The sequence below is a fragment of the Ipomoea nil genome, unplaced genomic scaffold, assembly GCF_001879475.1.
Source record: "Ipomoea nil cultivar Tokyo-kokei standard unplaced genomic scaffold, Asagao_1.1 scaffold0176, whole genome shotgun sequence".
NCBI classification, from domain to species: domain Eukaryota; kingdom Viridiplantae; phylum Streptophyta; class Magnoliopsida; order Solanales; family Convolvulaceae; genus Ipomoea; species Ipomoea nil.
The window spans coordinates 13,078-33,481 of NW_017616604.1; the positions used below are offsets into that span (position 1 = coordinate 13,078).

At 39.5% G+C, this 20,404-nt stretch overlaps 1 protein-coding gene and 1 pseudogene across 1 annotated transcript; both read right to left on the bottom strand.

Moving 5' to 3' along the window:
- Positions 1–835: 835 nt before the first annotated feature.
- Positions 836–3,778, bottom strand: LOC109177420 (annotated as a pseudogene).
- Positions 3,779–7,837: 4,059 nt separating this feature from the next.
- On the bottom strand, positions 7,838–15,872 carry LOC109176464 (arogenate dehydrogenase 2, chloroplastic-like). The gene is made up of 2 exons (XM_019325906.1): positions 14,650–15,872; positions 7,838–8,179 (listed from the first exon to the last, which is right to left on the bottom strand). Exon 1 carries the CDS (start codon positions 15,798–15,800, stop codon positions 14,667–14,669), a length of 1,134 nt encoding a protein of 377 aa, XP_019181451.1. The 5' UTR covers positions 15,801–15,872; the 3' UTR covers positions 7,838–8,179; positions 14,650–14,666.
- Positions 15,873–20,404: the final 4,532 nt, after the last annotated feature.

Consider the following 20,404-nt stretch of genomic DNA (forward strand, 5'->3'; position numbering starts at 1 on the left):
GCTTCAACGGCTCTCTTTTAAAGGAACGCCTTTAATGCCCTCAACGGCTCCTCGAGCCGGGTCCTTTCCTGGGCTTGGGCCTCGGCCGACTCCTGGACTCGACCTGACTGCTCTTTGGGCTTCTCTCGATGCTGGCCCACTTTTATTTTCTTTGGGCCCCTATCTCTTGGGCCGGGGTCCTTACCCCATCACCCATGTATCAGGAATCCATGTTTGTGAGACATTAGGATGTGAATTGGTATTCTGATACATCAAATTTGCTTGTGGAGGAGGATCATAGCGATTGTAGCATTTTATGGTTGAGTGTCCCGTACGACCACATAATTGACAAACAATTGCACCATTGTTACCACCACTGTCGCCACGCCCACGGTGGCCACCACCTCTACCGAAATTCGTTCGGTCACCGCCTCCTCCACGTTGACTGCCAGAATTCTTCCCTCGGCCACCTTGGTTACCGCTGCGACCTCCGCGACGATTGTTACCGCCGCCATGCTGTGTGGCGAACGCTGCCGGTGCAACGCCGATTGCACCGCCTCGAATAAACTCCTGGGCACCAAGGAAATCAGTTAACTCACCTAGGGTTACATTACCACGAACCGAGAGAGATGCGGTGAGATTTTGAAATTCCAGCCGTAAACCACGAAACACATAGAGAGTCATCTCGTCGAGCCCAACCGGCCAAAGCAAGATCCTCCAAAATAATACGGGCACGACCAATATAATCAGCAACCGTGGAATCTCCCTGACTCAAAGACTATAGTTGGCCAAGGAGATTTAACGAGCGGGCGCGAGATGCGAAAGCCAAAGACTCTTCTATTGACTCCCAAACCTCCTATGACGTACGACGACCAACGGCGAGGTGCATAACTTCTTCACTGAGAGAAGAAATCAACATAGACATAAGAGCCCAATCATGACGAAACCATGTTGTGTAATCAGGATTGGGCGCCGGCAAGCCACCTTCGACGACATGAAGGTAAGGCGGCGGACTAGGGTTGGTCCCATCGACGAACGACATGAGACCATGTCCATCAAGAAACGGAACGACTTGAGTTCTCCAAAACAGATAATTTTTTATTTGTAAGCTTAATACTGATAAAGTGATGAGCAGTAGAAAGCGAAGAAACGGCAGAGCTAGCGGAAGACGTAACAACAACGTTGGAAACAGTTCGTTCGGATGATTAAACAGATTCGTTAGCCATTGAGCCAGAGAAACAGAGAAAACTCTAGCTTAACTGATACAAGATGAGAACTGTATAAAACTGTATTGAATGAACTTAGATTACAATTGTACAGATAGGGGGAATATATACAAGAGGAATCATAGGGAGACTAGAATAGGGAGTAGAGGAATCATAGGGAGACTAGAATAAGAGGTCATACTATGACTCAAATACAAGAATCATAATACTAGTCCTAATATTATTAATATTTATTCATTTTAGATAAAAATTAGAGACTTTTTTTTTCATATCAACTTGATTAACGGTATTAATGATACTTGATATAAGATTGTGTATATTTAAAATTGTACTTAATAGTTAATATTATTAACTTCTGTGTTGAACAATATAAAATATTTTTCATTAAAGTTAAGAATTTACTCTCTCAATAGATATTGTAATTTTGTCTCAAAAAAGATGGTTGAGTGTGTGAAATATTTTTTTTTTTTGAAAGGGTGTGAAATATGATTCTTATACAAAAAGAAAAAGTCACAATTTTTATTCTTATCAATACCATCTTGATCGAGCTAATTGCATAAAAACAGATTTATTGCAACTCTTTAATGTGGTTTTGCCCAAAAGGCATCCAATAAGCTCAAAAGAACTATAACATTATTACATTACATCATAAATCATTTAGTAAAATAATTAATCACAATTTGTAATTCAAATAACAATTCCCTATTTTAAAAAAGTTTATTAACCCTATATTCTCTTCACCTTTCCAATTTATTTCCTCATTTCACTGATTCTTAACCATAATATGTAGATGGAAGATGAGATGATTTAAGAAGTGTTAACCATTATATATATATATATATATATATATATATATATATATATATATATATATATATATATATATATATATATATATATATATATATATATATAGAGAGAGAGAGGCGCGCACTCCTGTGCGAATAGGTGCCCAGGAGAGAAATAGTAATGCATGCCAGCCATTCACGTGTCCAGATCAATGAATCAGATGTAATTTTAAAAAAAAAACGACGCGGTGGCATTTCGTAAATAACTCGAACTTTGGTGCATGTAAATGTGTTATAAGTGCAAGTAGTTAGTGCACCTTTGTAAGTAAAAAGTGCAGGTAAATTCACTTACAAGTGCACCTAGTTTCACCTATAAGTGCAAATAATTTTACCTTACTAACCTTCGTGCACCTAGGTGCAATTACTTATAACTATAGATGCACCAAGTTATAATATCAGGTGCACTTACGCCACTTAGTATTGATGTTTAGTGTAAATTTTACTTGCACCTATAATACATTTTACATGCGCTTGTAATACATTTTATTTGCACTTACAAGTATATCTACTTTCACTTACAAGTGCATGTAATTTTGCCTTGTTAACATTCATTGATCGGGTGCACCTAGTTTGACCTACAAGTGCACCTAGTTATAACTATAGGTGCACCTACATTTGGACACGTGGGGCGCGCTAAATTATTTGCATTTCGTTCCTGGGCGCGCCATTCGCACCAGAACTCGATTTTATATATATATGAGGGTTCCAATGAAAACACTTGCTTAGGTGAGAACGTGAGAACAAATCATGTACATCTATTTAATATTATTTAATTGTCTAAATCAATCGCATTTGCACACACTTAATCGTGTTTGCACACATTTAATCCGCATTCGCACACACTTAATCTAGACCATTAAAATTAATTAGATGAGTACACACAATTTGTTCTCACGCTCTCACCTAAGCAAGTGTTCTCATATATATATATATATATATATATATATATATATATATATATATATATATATATATATATATATATATATATATATATATATATATATATATATAAAATAACAATCATATAGGAACTCATCTTTAGGTAGGAACGTAAGAACTAATCTAAGCCTTTTATTTTATTTAATCAACGGTTGATGTTTAATCATTCTTAATGGGTTTTTTTCATTGATCAAGTTATATTTTAGACAAACAAGGGTATTTTAGGTTTTTTGGGTTGTGTACGTGGGTGGAAGGTGTCGTCTTTCTCGCTGGATCTTCGCAATCTCAAGTTGAGAGTCATAGGTTTCTGCTCTCCCTCGTTGCTGCTTCAGTTCTCCGTCTCACAATTTCTATATTTTCGTGGACCATGGAAAACTGCAGGTTGGCCCATTTGTCGTGCTGGCATTCGCCCTTGTGGGCGTTCTGGTGGCCGTTGAGGGCCTGGGAAATGGGGAAGTTCCAGCAGCAGTAGTGGCACTCAAATTTCCGGCTGCTTTCGCCGCCGTTGTTGTCATTGTCTTTGTTGTCCCCTCCTCCTGCGGCGGCGGGTGTCGTTGGATTTGGAGTTGTGCTCCGTGACGCCGCCGCCGCCGAAGACTTCGCCGAAGAGCCTAATGTCCTTCTCCGCTTTGAGTGGCGTAGGGCGGATGAAGGGAAGCTGATAGAAGGAGTCAACATTCATGAAGTCGGGAGTCTCTCTCTGCTCATTCTTCTCCATTATCAGCGAATTGGGTGTCAATTGTGAAGTGAAATTGTTTAAGTAGAGAGAGAGAAAAAAAGGATATGTTGTTTAAGTAAAGGCTGAAAACTCTCTACCTTCAAGCTTTCTGTCACGGAATATGGGGAGTAGATGGAATTTCAGCAGATAAATGACGCCTTCCAACTACTTATTGAAGGAAAGTCATTGCGTTGTCTTCTTCATCTTTGATGTATTTTCTTAGGAAATTGGCGAACATTATATTGATGCAAAGATTTTAAATTTTCAATGCATTTTATTAAATTACATTATAAATTACTGTGGCTGAAAATTCATGTTTTATATTTGTCTCTTAGATTATATCTCTGGTGAGTTCTTTTGACATGAATTTTTTCATCCAGCGGCTTGTAGTTGAGATATTAATAACTGGATTGTTTTTGAGGGGAGTGATTTTTTTAGACCTTGGAAAGGCGAATACAATAACTTGAAAAGGTGGAGAGTCCTTTCTTTGTATCCATATTTTGTGCATTCATTATATGCTGGCAACTGTATATCTGCTATTTCATTTGTATTTGTGATGAATGTTGGATTGTAAAAGGCATTCCCCTCTACTTTGCTCATAACACAATTCATGTCTCTGCAAGTCCTTGATAGTTCTTAATTGGAAACTACATATGCAATTGCTTCTTTTGCAAATATTTTTTTAACCAGGCTTATAAGTGCATAAAATGTGGAACTATTACGTATGCAAAAAAAATTTCTGGCCATTATGTTTACTCAGATGTGCACTGCAGTGGGAGTCTAAGCATCTAATTGCTATAAGCAATGCAATTAAGAATTCGCTTACTTCAAGTAAATGATCTTATACTTGTAGCTCTTCAACAAACCATCTACATTTTGGCACCATCTATTTGTGGTCATTCACATCATCCATGGACATTTTGGCACACACAATGCAGAATGACACACACTCATCCTCTACGTTATGGCATAGTCGCTTTAACGCAAGTGCACATAGAATTGTTTAACATCATCCTGGTTTTCATGGATTCAATCTATTAGAATTTTTGCGCATAATGGCACACACAGATCAACCTAAGTGCACGCCAATTTATGGTCACAATAATTCTACACATTATGGCACACTCAGTTTTACCCAAGTGCACAACGTCATCTTTAACATCATCCTGATTTATGCGTATTCGATCTATCAGTAATTTTGCACATTATGGCACTCACAGTTCAAGCTAAGAGCTACATTCTATATAGTATTTTTTCCAGTGTAATTTAATTTTAAATTATTAATGTTCTATACTTTAAATATAAATTCCATTTAAAAAAACAAAACTCACTTGAATACCATCTTCATTTTTATGTTATTATTTTTTATTTTCCTAAATAATAAAAAGTTTCCAAATATTATTTCACACTTAGTATTATCCAAGTGCACACCATCATCATGGCTTATGCAAATTCGATCTATCAGTATTTTTGCACAGTATGGCACACACAAATCAATATAAGAGCTACATTCTATTAGTAGTATCAATTTGCCTTCCGCAATTACGTTCTATTAGTAATTTTGCACATTTAGGAACACACAATTCAGTCTTGCACGCACAGACACACTCATCGTCTACGTTATGACACAGTCGTTTTAACGCAAGTGCACACAGAAGTGTAGAACATCATCCTAGTTTTTGTGGATTCAATCTATTAGAATTTTTGCAAATGGCTCACACAAATCAACCTAAGTGCACACAAGTTCATTGTCACAATAATTCTACACATTATGGCACACTCAATTTTACCCATGTGCACAACGTCATCATTAACATCATCCTGGTTTACGCGGATTCAATCTATCAGTATTTTTGCACGTTTTGCACATTTAGGCACACACAATGCGCAGTATGGCACACACTCATCCTCTACGTTATGGAACAAATATTTTTACGCAAGTGCACACAGAAGTGTATAACAACATCCTGGTTTCCGTGGATTCATTCTATTACAATTTTTGCACATAATGGCACACACAGATCAACCTATAGTGCACGCTAGTTAATGGTCACAATAGTACTACACATTATGGCACACATGGTGTAACCCTTCTGCACACCAACTTAATTCTTGTTTTCCTTTTCGTGCAGAAACTAATTATGCACAGTATGACACACACGTGCAACCCGAGTGCACACCATAGTGCATCACCTCATCCTGGTTTCTGAGGTTTCAATCTGCCAGTACCACTACACACTTTGGCACACTACACAGTATAACTCATGTGCACACCAACTCCAATTTCGTCTTGCCAGCCGCTCTCAGTTTGTAGTTTGTACGTTATGGCACGACCATTTTCTCGAAAGTACACACCGAAAGGTATAACATCATCATGGTTTCCTTGGATTTGAAATCTCAGAATTTTTACACATTATGGCACATACAGATAAACGTAAGTGCACACCTGTACTACCAGATTACGTATTTGAAGATTCATTGGCAAATCCGTTTAGTGACCAACAATCGGGACTTGATTTCAATGATAATGTATTTCCTGATCTTGAGGATGCTCATGCAAATGCTACTGGAGGTGTTTTAGCTGCAACCTTCTTTGCAATGGAACACAATGATCACTTCATAATAAATACCATCAACGTGCCCGAGAATGTTTCTGCCAATAGTCATGGATGATCTGCAGTCTGCGTCTCTCTTTGAAATCAGATGAACGGCGGACGACCGTGCTTCATTCCCTATCACAAATCAGACGAATGCAAATTCTCAAATCAATAGGACTCCTTCCTTATCTTGTCATCCTAAAATCTTGGAAAGAATCAAATTATAATATTTCATTTTAATTGGTAGTTGGACTAAATTACACTAATATCCTTTCTAATTAATTATGTTTAAGATGCACATAAAAATGTTTAATTATCTAGACCATTGATTAAGCAAGTTTAAATGGATTGGATTAGTTCTTATGTTCCTACCTAACAAAGGGTTCTTACGTGAAGGCCACTCTCTCTCTCTCTCTCTCTCTCTCTCTCTCTCTCTCTCTCTCTCTCTCTCTATATATATATATATATATATATATATATATATATATATATATATATATATATATATATATATATATATATATATATATATATATATATGGATGCACTCAGGTGCGAATAAGTGCTCAGGAGGGAAATGCGAACGAATCAGCGCCCGACACGTGTCCAGATCTAATAACTTAAAAAAAACGCGGTGGCATTTTCGTAAATAATTGAACATCGAAGTGTAAGTAAAATCACTTACAAGTGCACCTACTTTCACCTATAAGTGCATGTAATTTTGCCTTGTTAGCATTCACTTTCCGCAAACATTCATGCACCTGGGTGTGCTTATAACTATATGTGCAACTATTTATAACTATAGGTGCAACTACTTATAACTATAGGTGCACCTACTTTCACCTATAAGTGCATGTAATTTTGTCTTGTTAGCATTCACTTTCCGCAAACATCCATGCACCTGGGTGTGCTTATATGTGCAACTATTTATAACTATAGGTCCAACTACTTATAACTATAGGTGCACCTACTTTCACCTATAAGTGCATGTAATTTTGCCTTGTTAACATTCATTGATCTGAGTTCAGCGGGTAGTAATACCCCTGAAAACCACTCGCAAACATTCATACACCTAGGTGCAACTACTTATAACTATTTGTGCAACTAATTATAACTATAGGTGCAACTAAGTATTGATGCTCAGGGTAAATTTTTACTTGCACCTATAATACATTTTACATGCACTTGTAATACATTTTACTTGCACTTCAATGTTCAATTATTTACAAAAATGCCACTGCGTTTTTTAAAAAAATCAGTATTTCTCATCCATTAGATCTGGACACGTGGACGAACAGAATTCATTCCTATTTCGCGTCTGGCCGAAGCATTCGCACCTGAGTGCGATTCTATATATATATATATATATATATATATATATATATATATATATATATATATATATATATATACCCCATCTATTAAGTTACATTTTTAGCCGAAACAAAATTTTATTATTCAATTTGGTATCAAGGTCAAATTATGAAATATCCAAGAAGAAACCAAAGAGACAGAATAATTTGGTCATGAAGAGAAGGCTAATAAAATTAAACAAAAATACCTTTCAACTCATCTTGCTTATATCAGTTTTACCTTAAAGTCCAATAGAATAACTAAAATTGTAGAGATGACAATTGAATCATTAAAAAGGGATTAAGGGAGTAATTTTGAACAGGCTTTCCCTGTTGCCAGTCAACCCCCATCCAGAGCCTGGTCAACACCACAGAAGATGAAGCAGAGTTTGCCATGAAAGAAGCACAGCAAATCTTGAAAGATGGATGGTTCTTTACTTCTAAGTGTCAAAAATATGTGCACCCAGCTTCGTTGAATCAGCAGTGGGAAGTCATTCTTGCACCAAGCGCAAGGAACCTGCAGAATCCAGAAAAGAAAGAAGAGAATCATAAAAATTTGTAAAAAGAAATGGGCATTAAATACACAGCTCAAGCAGTACATGTTTGTTGTAACTCAAACTGATCATATACTGCATAATGCATTTGTAGTATCAACACCGTTGGAAGCAAAAAGTGTGTGCCTGTTCTATAAGTTAAATAGCAAAACCGTGGAGGTCCAAAGCAAACAAAGTAGATGACTTTGAACTCTGATCTATCAGTCGTAATCCTACATTCCTTTTTGGGTGTAACCCAGGGTGACTAATCCCCTTGGCCCTTGCTGAATTGTAGGCCCCTCTAAGGATGGGACAACTGGCCTGGAGATTTAAAGTTGCTCCATACCCAAAGCCAAGAATCAATCCTTTCATCCCTTGACAATTGATTAAGGATGGATGAGTCTCTTCCACTCAACCATACCCCCAGGTTGTGATCCTACATTCCTACCTCAACAGATTGTTTTCTTGTTTTAAGATTATCAGAAAAAAATTCTTCACTTTTTGTTGTATTGTTGTGATTTAAGGAATGTGCGAATGTATATTCTCTCTATTTCAGTGTGTAAGTACAGAAGATGAAAGATCTATATATACAAGCTAAGGAAAGACTAAAGCCATTAGATTCAAAATTCAAACCCCAAGGTCGAGAGTGATTCTCTCAAGCACAACCTAACTTCTCTAACACTCCCCCTCAAGCTGGAGCATAAATATCAAACATGCCCAGCTTGTTACATATATACGACATCCGACTTCCGCTCAGCCCTTTCGTGAATATGTCAGCTAATTGATCACCACTACGAACATGCTCAGCCGAAATCAACCCTTGTTGCACTTTCTCTCGTATAAAGTGACAATCCACCTCGATGTGTTTCGTCCGCTCGTGGAAAACTGGATTATTCGTAATGTGAATGGCCGCACGATTGTCACACCACAGCTTCACAGGAAGTTTTACTTCTACACCCATCTCTTTTAGAATGTTATGCACCCAAACTATCTCACTGGTCACATGAGCCATAGCTCTATACTCGGACTCTGCACTTGACCGAGCCACAACACTTTGCTTCTTACTCTTCCATGAAACTAAATTGCCTCCCAAAAACACACAATATCCTGTCATCGACTTCCTGTCACTAGGCGAGCCAGCCCAATCCGCATCGGAGAACGCCTCAACACCTGTATGTCCATAATCAGCATAAAGGACCCCCTTCCCAGGTGCACTCTTCAGATATCTCACAATACGAACAGCTGCTTCCCAATGAGTTCGTGTAGGTGAACTCATGAACTGACTCACCACACTCACCGGAAATGCAATATCCGGTCGAGTAATCGTGAGGTAGTTTAGCTTCCCTACCAGTCTCCTATACCTTTCTGGATCCTCAAACACCTCCCCCTCATCTGGTACAAGCTTGACCCCTTGTTCCATCGGCGTATCACACGGTTTCGACCCAAGCAATCCAGTATCACCAAGAAGGTCCATCACATATTTTCTCTGTGAGAGAAATATGCCCTTCTTTGAGCGAGCAACCTCAATCCCCAGAAAGTATTTTAGTATTCCCAAGTCTTTAGTATGAAACTCAGCTCCAAGGAAGGACTTAAGAGCACCAATCCCGTCTACATCACTACCTGTGATCACAATGTCATCCACGTACACTATCAATAAAACACACCCACGGTTAGTATGTTTATAAAAGACAGTATGATCATAAGCACTCCTCTGCATTCCAAATTTCATAATCGCACTGCTAAACCTCCCGAACCACGCACGCGGGGACTGCCTCAGACCGTACAAAGATTTCTTTAACTTGCACACCTTCCCAGACTCCCCCTGAGCTACAAACCCTGGTGGTTGCTCCATATAAACTTCTTCAAGTAAATCACCATGCAAAAAGGCATTTTTGACATCTAATTGATATAACGGCCAGTGATTAGTAGCAGCCAAAGATATAAAAACACGTACCGAAGCCAACTTAGCCACCGGGGAGAAAGTCTCGGTATAATCTATACCATACGTCTGTGCATACCCCTTAGCCACCAAGCGCGCTTTGAGTCTAGCAACAGAACCATCAGGTTTCATCTTCACTACATAAACCCATTTACACCCAATAGCTACCTTACCGAATGGAAGATCCACCAAATCCCAGGTTTGGTTCTCTTCAAGAGCAGCCATCTCTTCCCCCATAGCCTGTCTCCAACCATCATGACCCATAGCTTGTTTCAACAATGTTGGCACTTTAACTGACTCTAACTGAGATATAAAGACACGTGAAGAGGGGGATAAATGGACATATGACACAACTGAGGAGATGGGATGAACACAACGACGCGTACCTTTACGAACAGCAATTGGAAGATCGGAATCTGTTGACGACGATGCTGGCGAGGAAGGATTGGCTGATGGACCTAACAATGCCTGAACTTCTCTTGACCGCCGGTGATACACCTGTGTAACAGGAGGCCTTGTCTCATCCCAACCCACGAAAGGAACAGTAACAGTATATGTAAGAAAATCGTCTGACACTGAATTACAATCAGATGAGGTGAGAGGTTCCTTAAACACAACATCCTCAAAGAACGACACATCAGCAGACACTAAGTACCTTTGTAAGTCAGGAGAATAACACCGATACCCTTTCTGAGTGCTAGAATACCCCAAGAATATGCACTTCAGAGACTTAGGATCAAGTTTCCCTCTGTGAGGACGGATATCCTGAACAAAACACGTGCACCCAAACACCCTGGGTGGAAGGGAAAATAATGGACTGGACGGATAGACAAGGTGACACGGAACCTGGCCTTGGAGTACTGTCGAGGGTAATCGATTAATCAAGAACGAAGCTGTATGGACAGCATCCGGCCAGAACCCTTTGGGAACTTTCATCTGAAATAACAAGGCCCGGGCAACCTCCAACAGATGGCGATTTTTACGTTCTGCCACACCATTCTGTTGAGGAGTGCCCACACAAGAGGACTGGTGTATTATGCCGTTTTGGCTCATATACTCGGAAAAAGTACGGGAAAAATATTCAGTCCCATTATCACTACGCAAAACTTGAATAATTTTATTGAACTGAGTCTTAACCATAGAACAGAACTTACAAAAGACTTCAAACAATTCATCCCTCGATTTCATGAGATATAACCAAGTGTGTCTCGAGAAATCGTCCACAAAGATTACAAAGTATTTGAACCCGGACTTAGACGGAACCCGACATGGTCCCCATACATCTGAATGAACCAACTGAAATAAAGACTCTACCCTTTTATTGACTCTAGGCGGATATGGTACCCGACAATGTTTTGCAAACTCGCAAGATTCACATTGCAAAACAGACAAAGATTCTAAGTTCGAACACAACTTCTTTAAAATAGGCAAAGGCGGGTGACCATACCGACAATGTAACTTGGAAGGAGACGTACTACCCAACAGACTAACAGGAGCCTTTTCAGGACTAGGAGGGAACTGTTCCAGCACATATAGCCCACCAGCTTCCTTTCCTCTACCAATAATCGCCTTCGTCAAAAGATCCTGAAACAAACAGTAACCAGGAAAGAACACAACACAACAGTTTAAACTTCGAGTGATTTGACTTATCGACAATAAATTGAACGGAAATTTCGGAAGGTATAACACACGAGAGAGAGGTAACGACATGGTTACACTGGTACTACCTCTACCCGAAACTGAAGCGGATGAACCATCTGCTAGAGTAACTGTAGTACCAGGCGGAAAGGAAGAATATTCAGAAAAGACATTTAGATTACCTGACATATGATCACTGGCTCCGGAATCAATAACCCACTGTCGGGATGAGGACGAGACACAAGCAGTAGGATTACCTGTTTGGACGAACGTGGCTGAGGAAGACGGTAACGTTTCCTGACTGTTTATAGGTTGTGAGGTAGACACTTTTAACTGTTTGAACATAGCCAACTCTTCATCTGTCATTACAACCACATTACCCTCTGGTTTGGAGACAGAATTGGCAAAGCTTTGTGGTCGGAGAGGTTTTGGACATTGGTTACGTAGATGACCGGGCTCTCCACAATTATAACAAACCCTTGGACCTCTACCTCGTCCTCTACCAAAACCACCACGTCCTGGGAATCGACCCCCGCGATTACCAGAACCTACACCTCCATTATCCCCTTGCGCTACAAAAACATGCTTCTCCGATACCCCGCTACCTGTACTTGAGGCATTCTGGACCATAGTAAAAACTTGGTCTATTGATTCTAATTCTTTATGCCCTAGCAACTGAGACTTCACAACATCATATTCTTTGTCTAACCCTGAAATCCAGCTAAACACATGCAACTGTTCACGTTGCTTTTTTACTGTGTCCAAATCCGTGACTGGCATAGCAGTACACAACGCCTCACTCGCACTCTTGAAATCATAAAAATAATCTCGGATGTCTCGTCCATTTTGGGAGGGACGATGGACATCCTGAGACAATTGATACAATCTCCTCAGGTTGTTAGTTCCACTGAACCACTTATTTACCAAGTCCCAAACGTCCTTAACAGTCTTACAGTGTTGCATAGACAGAATGATTTTCCTATCAATACAATTTATTATGCGGGATAATAAAGCTTTATCATCCCTGTTCCATTCTTGAGCCTCAGTTTGCTCTGTTGGACACGTCCCAGTCAAATGTTTATCCTTACCCATACCCCCCAAATTAATTTCAACCAAAAATCTCCATTCTCCAAAATTAGACCCATCTGGTGCAAGCACCACATCCACTAATTTGGTCGGGGTCGATATAATATTACACGTAATATTTCTTGCATCCGCCATAAAAAAAACTTAAACAAAAGAACCTGGGAAAGTCAACCGTCCGTATTCTGACACAAGCCTGAAGAACACTCCAACCACCCTTCAACAACACATCTCACGCACTGCACAGCTGGACTGGGCTCCTCACTGCGACCACGCCGGTGTAATCGGCGTCGGAAAAAGCCGCCGGAAAACTCCCCACGCGCCGGCGCGTGGATCGGAGGTCAACTGTGGCGGTGGCGCGTGGCGGCGCGTGGCAGCTCCGGTGGCGTCGCGGTTTCACGGCGAAGAGTCGCCGTCGTCCTCCGGTCGCAACCCACCCCTCACTGCTCTGATACCATGTGATTTAAGGAATGTGCGAATGTATATTCTCTCTATTTCAGTGTGTAAGTACAGAAGATGAAAGATCTATATATACAAGCTAAGGAAAGACTAAAGCCATTAGATTCAAAATTCAAACCCCAAGGTCGAGAGTGATTCTCTCAACCACAACCTAACTTCTCTAACAATTGTCAACTCTATGCAACAGTTTTCTTCTTTCCATTAAGGCAATGATTCACAGTAGATGGGGATGAGAGATATTTTCAAGTAAGGTAACAACAGCAACCACCTGGAGGGGGTGAGAAGAATTTTCAATTTTCACCTCCCATTCAAGAGCAGGTGTGTACTAGAAGGAGATCCACTGTCAGTTGGTAGGTTTACTGCTGAGACAGAATGTTCTTCACATGTAAAAACATATGATGATATGGCAGAGAAAATATTAGTGAATGGCAATTCACTACTATTTTCTCTACATCCATATAATCCGAATGAGTACAAATAAAAATGTATTTCCAGAAACTGTTGGTCTGTCAGGTGAAACGTCACATTTACATCAAACATTAATTTGGTTTGAGTCCACATCAATCATGGATGAAGCTGATTAAGATCCAAATATAAAGCTTGATCCTTTAACTGCAATATTTCACATTAAATTTGCAATTCTGTCTTCAACTAGAACTTTCCAAGTCCTCAAAAAATAAAAACTAGATCTTTCTGGCATTCCATAATCCCTAATTCCCTATATCATCAGCAGCACCTAACGCACTATGGGATAAAAAGCGACCCATGACCAAGCTGTCCATACATACTCTATAGCATAATAAACCACAACGTGCATACACACAGTATGGTGTAACACTGCAACCACTATGTTTTTATCCCTAGAGTAGAGTTGACATCCCTTGTCTTTTTATCTAAGAAAAAGTGTCAAATAAGCTACTAAACTTATCACTTTCGTGCAATCAGGTCACTATACTTAAAAAGTGTGCAACTAAACCATCATACAAGCAAAATATGTGTAACCGAGTCATTTTTTAAATTTCTTTAATGCAATTTGAGTTGAAAACAATCTTTACTCCCAACTAATTTCGCAGGGGAAAGAGCAAGTCTTAATACATACCATGTAAGCAATATGATCAGATTCTACCGAGAAAAATTGAAAAACTATCCTAATTGCACATACTTTGCTTGGTTGATGGTTCGATTGTTATTTGACACTTTCTCCTTTTACGGAGTATCTATTATGCAAAGCCTTAAAGTTTTCTAATAATTCGAGTGAGTATGAGTTATAACACATTTATAGCATCCATAGAAACAACCAAAACCAGGAAGTTAGCATGTAAAGAGGAAGCATACCACTATCAAAGGTTCCATTAATTTCTCAAATTCTCCGAAGAAGATGCTGGCAGTGAATGGCCATTCTTGGGCAACTTTGTCAAAATAAGCTGCTCCCCTGCTCCTTCTTCCACCTTCCCAAACAACTGCTTCCTCAACTTCTCATGCAAATGGCCAAACAACTCCTTCTTCAAGGACTCAAATGCCAAGTCAAGCCTCTCAAGCTGCTCCATGGCATTCTTGTTGTACATGAACAATCCATAGTACAAATCAAAGCTATCACTGGCAGTATTCTCTACCAAATTCAACAATGTCTCATACCCCTTGGTGTTAATCGGCGTAGTCTCCAGTTGCAGCTTCTCCAACACCCTCCCCACCGTATGCGTCATGAACTGTGACCCGGCAGCGTGCTTATCATGCTCAGCACAGCTCATTTCCACCATTCTACAACCTTCCTTCTCGAAAATATCGAGAAAACTCTCGACTCTTGAAACCCTAGAATCCTCATCGCCTATCCGAACCTTATCAAACACAAATGGCAATCCGTACCAGCCATTCTTCCCGCTTTCCGGCCCGAACATGGGGTGAGTGCAGAGAATATCGAAGTGTGAAGGTAGCAATTGAAGCATTATGTTCTTAGGGAATTCCTTCACCGATAATACATCAACGAAGAGGGTATTCCGCTTCAGTCGCTGGATTGGAAGCGCGCGGAGGACCGGCTCGGTGGAGATGATGGAGGTGCAGAGGAGGATGACGTCAGGATGCTGCTCGCAGAGGTCATGCATGTCGGAGTAGAAGGAAACGCCGAGTGATTGCGCCGCCAGAGAGTAATCGGTCCGAGAATACGCCAGCAGGGTGTGGCCTTGGCGGATGAAAGCCTTAGCGAGGAATTGGCCGAAATTTCCGAATCCTATTACGGCGATTTTCAGCTTGGTAGACTGGATTATATCGTTCGAGATCTTTGCCTCGTAGTCATACGGCTGGGCGGCGTCGATTGCTCTGATTTGGAGGAGGCGGCTGCGGCGGCGGCGGCCTTGAAGCAGGCATGGCGGCGGATTGGATTTTCGATGAGAAATGTAGCGGCTCCGGCAGGGAAGGGGGAGAGTGGACTTCGTCTTAGAAGCGACGCCTCCGCCGGTTGCGGAGTTGAATTGAACTGCGGCGAAAGACATTGCGATTAGGAGGCGGAGTGCGGCGGCGGCAGCCTTATGAAAAAAGGCTTAGTTGCCGTTTGGTTTAAAAACAGGAAAAAAGTGTCAAATTGATTCCTAAGGGAATCAGCAATTGAGTCCAGTAAAAAAAAAAAAAAAACTCATTCAAATTCTCTAAATCGGTAATATTATTCAATTGAGTCACTGACTTGTTTAGTCAATGACTATTTAATGAGACTACGGTTGCGGTAAGCAAGCACCGTGGAGTGGCTGTGGTCGGAGAACTGAGACAGTTATCGTGGTTTCAGGACTATAGTCGCGGTCTTGGGATGTTGTCTCAGTCTTAAGTGTCCGGCGACGTCGCGGCTCCGATTTTGGTAGCCGACTGTTGACTTCGCTGATGCAGAGTCTTGCAATAAATGAAAGATCACCGGCTATGCTATGCGGTAGTGACCGGACTTTCATCGCCTAAAAAGTTGTAGTCTATATTTTTTGTATTTAATTCCAACGATGGTTCGCGATTGCAATTTCGGTTTCTTCTATGCGCTTCTCTGTTGGGAGGACAACGACATGCCGTTTGGCACTGTGATTAATTGAACAATTTTATCAATTTAAGAAATTTGAGAGAAATTTTTTTTACTTAAGGATTCAATTACGCTATTCAATTGACTTAGGAAACCAGTTTAACTTTTTAAAAAAAAAATAGGAAAAGAAATTATATTTGCGGTGTCACGCCAGTCTATTTCCTATAGACATGCGTAACTATGTGTTACACGGGACAACAAATTTTGTTTGGACGCTAAATGGAAAGCAACAAGTTGTGGTCTTGTGGATATGGCAAAAGAGGCGTGGGATGTTGGGAAGGTGGCATTTATGTGATTTTTTTTAATAAATAACTCTTTTTTTTTAATGTTACTGGCCCTATTACATTATAGTATCTGTCCATATACTTTCTCAACCTACTGAAACACAAAGAACCAATAATGCCTCTACCAAGACTTGAACTCATAACCTTCCAAATGAAAGTCCAACCCGGGTACCATTAGACCACATAGTCCTGGTTTTTAATAAATAACTCAAGTTTAAAGTTTTCAATTCTTTCGGACCATATCGTGAATGTATGAATATGCCCTCGGCCACATAAGAAAATAATGTTGAAATTTTAGCATAAAATAATATAGAAAGTGGATATTTTATGGTACAAATATATGTAGGGTTCACTTTTAATTTTGGGTCGGGTTAAAGTAGATTTGAGTTCTTCGTAGTGAGACGAACATATTGATATATTGTACACTCAAAACGGATAATGAGTTAATTAAAGTAGACACAAAGTGAATTTGCACCATTATATATACAATAGCCTTTAGTAAAGTGACAGGCTAAGTTCTGTCAACTTTTCGTAAATATTTTTTAATATTTTTAGTCACTGTCTGAGTACTAACCGAACTTACCATTCGGTCAAATGGGTTGACCGAATGGTTAACTCCTCGGTTGTAACCTTTCGAACTACCATTCGAGCACTGCTCGAAGGTACCGTTCGAGTTACCATTTTGGAGAATTTTAAATTTTAGAATTAATCTACAGGTTAGTGGTCAGTTGTGTCCTATATAAGTTGTGGTTGAGCATATGAATTTTACATATTGAAAATATAGATTTTCTCCTCTCGAAACTCTGCTCAAACTTCCTTCTCATCCTCTTGTGTTCTTGTTCGCCGGGTTCTATTGTTTGAGTGCTCAAATTTAGAACCGTAATTTGTTTTATCTTGGAAAACCTAAGCTACAACGCTCCTAGCACCAAAGGGATGTAGCAAATAAGGTTTTAAGGATAGTATGAGTATTACATGACTCAAGCTAACCACCTAACCCTTTAACTTTCGTTTTGTGCTTGTTATATTTTTTCCAGAAATAATTTTCTTCGTAGGATTATTCATAACAAATAAATTAAGTAAATTTAACTTTTTTGCTAGACTATGTGAGTTTTTTTTTTATTGAATAAGTAAATAAGTTTAAGAGCCAAACTTAGACACTCACAAACCCTACCTGAAAAGTGGTAAAGGTAAAATGTAAATCATAATGTGTCTCAACTGACATATGCTTGTACATTGCATTGAATCATGCACCCTAAAATTATTAGCAAAGCAATGCTTATAAACTTACTTTTGGTATATCAAAATTAATGTTGATTGGAGTAGGGGCGAAGGGACCTGTTAATTGCAGGGGAGCTTCCCCACCTCCCCCGTAACAATCCAAAATTTTATTTTATAAATCCGATATTAAGAAATTTCAAAATAGGCATTTTCACTCCATTAAAAATTTTTGTGATCAAATGGTGTTTGAATAAATTATTTTTGTCACATTTTAAATTAATTCGACACTAAAATCTATTTAATTCGAAATTCCTAATTTTCGGGTACTTCGCGTACCAGGTTTTAAATCGAGAAATTTATCTGAGTGAGACCGAGATAATTCAAAAAGACTTTAAACAAGGGTTCATCTAAATAGCTTTTTGAGAAAATTCATTTTCAACCCTAAATTGTTTACAATAGCATTTCTAGACTTTGGTCCATGTTGCTTAGTGAACCACAAACCCCATATCTTTGTCTGATGCTTTTAGAAAATCAACCAAACTACCTTTTTGCCCTCCACCAATCATGAGAGAATCTCCTAGGGTTTTGCACCCTATAAAACCACACATTTCCCTCATTGAATACCTAATCTCATTCCCTTGCCTCTCCCAATCTTTGTCTGATAGAAAGAAGAAGCATACACAGTAAGTTCCATTCTTCACCATTCATCTCCTCCCTTTGTTTTGGTGCCTTCTTTGCCTACATTCTTTGAGTTTCCTTAGGCTTAGTTTATTGTTGTTATTTGGGGTGTTTAGGTGGTAAAGAAAATGGTGGAAGTTGAGTGGAGAGGAGGTTGAGATCCACACTAGAAGAAGAAACTACAAGAGGTATAACTCTATGGATTCCTTCTTGAAATTTGGCTTTGTGAAGTCTTATTATTGAGTAGAAATGAGTAAAAATTATGAGATTTTGTTGTGTTTATGCTTAGAAGTGATCTAGTATTTGTCTTTGAGTTGTTGAGAATGTTTTGGACTTGTTTGGATTGTTTTTGCATAAGAAAATGACATCTGGTGCACACACAGAGTGCACTAGATCAGACCAGCGGCCCTAGCCGCCGGCTAGAGCCGAAGTTCCACGGGTCTAGGACACGGCCCTAGAGGAGGGCTGCTGCCTAGACCCGATAGTGTAACGGGGCACATAGGGCGGCTCTTGAGGAGTCCCACCCCAAGTCCCTGAGTAGTGATCTGAGAAGATTTGTGCAGTGGCCGGGCCCTTGTGGCTCAGCTACGTGTCGTTTTGGGCCGAGTGTTACGGGCTCTTGTGGCTCAGCTCTTCGGGATCGTCTCGACGCACGTTTTGGCTTTGATTTCATTGAATTTGGATAAAAATGAGTATGATATGAAGGAATTATTGAAGAATTGCTACACAGTTCACATATTTGTTAGTTCATTGTGTATGAGAAATATTTGACTATGTGATCTGATGATATTTTTGTATTGAGTAGAGAAGCATGATCCTTTGAGAATATGATTTATTATGAAAGCATGATTAGATTGTGATATTTGATCAATGAGAAATGAAGCATATTTTGTTGATAGAATGTATAGAATTTTCTATGTTGCAAACCGAGCATGACGTTATATTCTTGAGTATTTCATGGTTTTTATACATGGTTTAGAAGCATGTTATAGAGTATTTGGCATCTCACATATGTCATATTTCAAAAATGCATAAGGGGTCAACGTGAGGCCAAGTAATATTTTCAAAAACCATAAGCATGTGGTATATCATTCTTTGATGCATTGCTAAGTAGTAGAGTTGTTGCATGCATGAGAGATATATCTATGTATTATCTATATTGGTGAGGTTTTGGAGGATACCGGTTGGACTATGTCTTCTTGGCAGATATTTATGGACATTGCGGTCCCAGTATATGTAACGCGGCTTATTCCCACGTTACGAGGTTGGAAACTGTCCGCCAGGCTTGGAATCCTGGTTAGGGGGTGTGCACACTAATAGTTTGATACCTGATTCCACAGAGAGAGAACCACGAAATTGGTTCCGTAGATGGTAAGAGATATTGGGTCGGATTTATGTCGTTCCCGATGGGATAATTCACGCTTCGGTGAAACCCTAAGCCGTCTACGAGTAAAAGAAAGAGAGTCAAGAGAGACTCAAGAGAAAGAAAGCGAGTCAAGAGAGACTCAAAAGAAAGAAAGTGAGTCAAGAGAGACTCAAGAGAAAGAAAGCGAGTCAAGAGAGACTCAAAAGTAAGAAAGAAAGTAAGAAAGAGACATCCACAGAAAGTACTCTATTTTTCTATAAAGAGTGTATGAGTATATATATTGAATTGCACGAGATTGCATATTAATATAGAACTGCACATGATTGCATATGTTTATGGTATTGCACGAGATTGCATATGAGTATGATTATAGTATTGCACGAGAATGCATATGAGTATGATTATAGTATTGCACGAGATTGCATATGAGTATGATTATAGTATTGCACGAGATTGCATATGAGCATGATGTACAGTATTGCACGAGATTGCATA